Source organism: Linepithema humile, chromosome 1, assembly GCF_040581485.1.
Source record: "Linepithema humile isolate Giens D197 chromosome 1, Lhum_UNIL_v1.0, whole genome shotgun sequence".
NCBI lineage: Eukaryota > Metazoa > Arthropoda > Insecta > Hymenoptera > Formicidae > Linepithema > Linepithema humile.
In genome coordinates, this window is record NC_090128.1 from 13,154,062 (window position 1) to 13,158,193 (window position 4,132).

Below are 4,132 nucleotides of genomic sequence, written 5' to 3' on the forward strand. Positions count from 1 at the left end.
CTTTAATGATAATATAAATGTAAGTGTAATTGTATGTGTATGTATATGACCGCAATGTATAAGCTCAGGTGAGTTTGCTAAGTCCAAATGACTGTGCGATCAGTCATCCTTATGCCCTATCTACACCGAAGGATGATCCTGCTTGTGGCTCATCCGAGCGAGTAATGTAGACGCATTGAAACACATTGAAAATCACACTGAAGGCGAAAGTGATCGGATGAGCCACAAGCAGGATCATCCTTCGGTGTAGATAAGGCATTACGGAAAATTGCTTAAAATTATCAAAAATATCCTTGTAGTGACATCTTTCAAGATTTGTGTACAACTCTTCATGCTCGAACGATAATACGAGTAAACTCAATGAGTATCATACCGACAAGTAATCAACTGAGTATCTTACACATCGGTATCACTAGAGACCCTCTAATAAGAGACTGGCCAACTTGACAGTTGCAACCATGTTTCAGCAAAATTCTGCGAGAGAGACAGGAATATATACACTAAAGAGTCTCTAGTCTATATTCCTGTCTCTCTCGCAGAATTTTGCTGAAACATGGTTGCAACTGTCAAGTTGGCCAGTCTCTTATTAGAGGGTCTCTAGGTATCACCATCCATTCATGACATCTACCATAGATCAGTGGAAGCATATTATACTCACATGAGGAATAATGAGGAGAAACTGTAGAGCGTGATAAAAACAGACAAAAAAAAGCAAGTAAGTTTCATGCGTTTATGGCATCTATTTTTAGTATAAGCAATTATTATTTTATAATATTTTTCAACATAAAAAATGAATATTTAAAAATACATTTTTTCTAATAATTTTTTAGAAAAATGTAGAAACTAACCTCGAAGACATGTAAACATTGAGAAAGCTTTCAAAATAAAGAAAATGGACAATTAGAAAGTAAAAGAAAAAAGATTAAAGAATTGAGATCGTTTCAAATAAACGCTATCAGTTGAATACACTACAAGCCAGTGCAATGAATAAACTGATACATCCAGCAGTTGCTCAGCAACCTGTACCTCTCGTTCCTATTCAGTTGGATTCTGCAATTGCCATAAGGATAGCTATGGGTGCAAAAATGGCCAATGAAAGATTATTAATGGCACACCCTGATATATGGCATCAAATTAGAATCATCAGAGGTGCCCAATACGACAAGGAAACAATTCTAAAGGCTATTTTGAAGGCGATAGAACCATTTGATTTAATACCAGTGAAGTATGATGTCTGCGGAGATGATGCATATTTCATGGCGAGAAATTGTGGCTTTGCTCTTGAGAAGCTGTGCAAGACAAACTTGATCATCAATAATGTTCAGAACGATGCTGTCATCCTTATGATAATTTTAGGATACTCCTCAATCCAAAATACAAAAATTCACATACAGCCAGTTCTTTTAGCTGCACTAGCAAAGAGGTATGATCCGAATCAGAAGATATTAAATTTAAGAAGTTTCCACAAAGATCCGAATATAGAAAGTATCGTCTACTGTCCTTTGTCACTAGATAAAATGTCCAATCATGTTTTAAAACTAGCCAAAAATGCTATAGCCACGATCGAGTACTTGAATTTACAATATAACGAATTGTTCAACATAACAGCGATCGAGAATTCAGAACTAACATTCATCAAATACTTGGATCTAAGAAACAACAATTTGTTAAATATGAACGTATTGGCGCCTCTGCAAGATCTAAAAATCATTAAACTCTGGTTGGATGGAAATCCGCTTTGCGAAAATTACGCGACTGCAAAACGATACGTGGAAAATGCAAAGAAGTATTGTCCGTATCTGCAGGAGCTAGATGGTGTAACCATCGTGTCTAACATGCCGTTTATATACAGAGACTACTTTAAAGACGAAAAAGCACTGGATTTTGTGCGTAAATTTGCTTCACACTTTTTCACTTTGTACGATCAACTCGACAGGACGGTATTACGGGGAATTTATCACAAGAACGCGTTTTACTCAATGAGCTTCGGCATTCCGAATTCCATGGCGCAAAAGAAGAACCTTGTTCAATATACAGGAAGTAGAAATTTACTGAGAAAAGGGCCAAAGAAGAATTCGCATCTCTATTACGGTCAAGAGGATATTCTGGCAAATCTAATCAAAATGCCTAGAACTTATCATGACAAAAACTCTTTTAAATATGACATTATGTACGACGATGGCAAGTGCATAGTAATAAACATTACAGGATTATTCAAAAAATTAAGCTCCGGCACAAACATATTGTCGTTTTCGAGAACGTTTGTTCTATTGGCTGCGATGGACAACGAATATCACATTTTGAACGATCAGAATCACATAGACGCAGCCCCTCAGAATATGACGCCTGATCAAATAGCTGTCAAGTACACGTATGACGAATTTGTACCGACTTGCTTCAGTCTGAGCGAGAAATCGGTACTAATTACCAGAATGAAACAGATCACTAAGATGAATGACGAATGGTGCAAAAATTATCTGTCGGAAAACGAGTGGGACACGCGGAAGGCAGTAAATAGCTTCATGAAGGATCTCAAAAATTCATCGATACCTGATCTCGCGTTCCACAATTAGAAATGTAGCTATGATACAACGTTGTTACTACTTTATATGTCATTATTTAAACACAGGGTATCCAAAAACTTATAGGTGTATTTTCAATGATAAACTCTCTGATCAATTTAAAATAATTTTAATTTTAATTCTTCCTCGACGAAAATGTCAAGGCGAATTAGTCAGAGAATCATCAAAAGCTTCTATAAATAACAGTATATGAATAATAGTTTTAAGTTGCAACAATAGCTACGTAAATAAATTTATATATTTTAAAAAATTTTCTCGAATTTTTATATTCCCATCTCGTACTGACATTAATTTTTTTATAATTTTTTCAACTATTTATATCCTCATTTTGTACAATTTCTTTTAAGATACTTCATAATTTTCTTGGATAGGTTTTTCTCTCTAATGTGAAAATCATTGTATCAATTGCGCGCTTAATTATGCATTTTCTATACTAGGGTATTTGCCTCAAGATGATAGGTATCGTACATCAATGAGTATATCGCAAGGCGATGTTACTCGCATGGCATTTAAGTGATCTCCAGGATGGAGAACGATTCTCGGTGACTTCATCCAAAGGTTATGCATTCAAGGACTATCCGGTAATCATCCGGGGACGATGTGAATGAAACAAAATCGCGAAGGTAGGCAAGTTTTTTTTACCCTTTCTAATTACGTCGCATCGCGCGAAAGCTATTTTAAAGACCGTCGAGATTTATGTATGCTCGGTTAAGTAAATTACGTTATGCTTGAATACGGATTTGTCACGGCTTATTAAATAATTCAATTGTGATAATGTGGATAACATAATATAGCGATATTGTCAGAGAAGAGATGTATATATTGTAAAATCGAGAGTGAAATTGCGATTCTGCTAATTAGGGGAATAGTATTCCGGTAATTGCTATCTGTAATTGCACGTCTCATAGGCTCATTGAAACTTCAGTTGCGTAATTCACTCGTTATTAGCGTCGGAATGGTAATTATGAAAATGATTCGTAGTTGGAGTAATTTGAAAAGAATGCAAATTTTTAGGACGCACAAAGACACAAATTTTTAGGCCACAAAGTCGACTTTACACTTGCCATACGGCATATCGCCGAGAAAATGATATGGATGAGTTAAAGAGATCGCAATAAAGACGTGACTTAGCCTATAATCGTGACGCCTGCCGTAGTAATAATCATCTCAATTAGAAAATAATACCTTCTGAATGATTTCTGTACTAGAATTCTTAGATAATATCTCATCAATTAAATACAATTAATCTCATAGCACATTAAAAGGCATGATAACAAATAATATAATATTAACATACGTAATCATATTGTTAACAAATAATTCATATACTATTCATACTATTTCTAATATATCTACTATTTTCTAATGCAATTATTTCAAGCATTTTAATTTAAAAAATATTATTTTTAATAAAACTAATGAATACATTATTTCTCATCAAATATATTCATATATAAAATTTAATCAAGCTTCAAAAAAATACAATATAAAACATATTTGTTGCACTTATAGCCAAAAATAAATGAGCTACTATAATTATCGAGGCTTGA

General features: G+C 34.3%; 1 protein-coding gene across 1 annotated transcript; it reads left to right on the forward strand.

Annotated features, from left to right (window-relative positions):
• Positions 1-561: 561 nt before the first annotated feature.
• On the forward strand, positions 562-2,832 carry LOC105668959 (nuclear RNA export factor 1-like). The gene is made up of 2 exons (XM_012361682.2): positions 562-715; positions 831-2,832. Exon 2 carries the CDS (start codon positions 984-986, stop codon positions 2,571-2,573), a length of 1,590 nt encoding a protein of 529 aa, XP_012217105.1. The 5' UTR covers positions 562-715; positions 831-983; the 3' UTR covers positions 2,574-2,832.
• Positions 2,833-4,132: the final 1,300 nt, after the last annotated feature.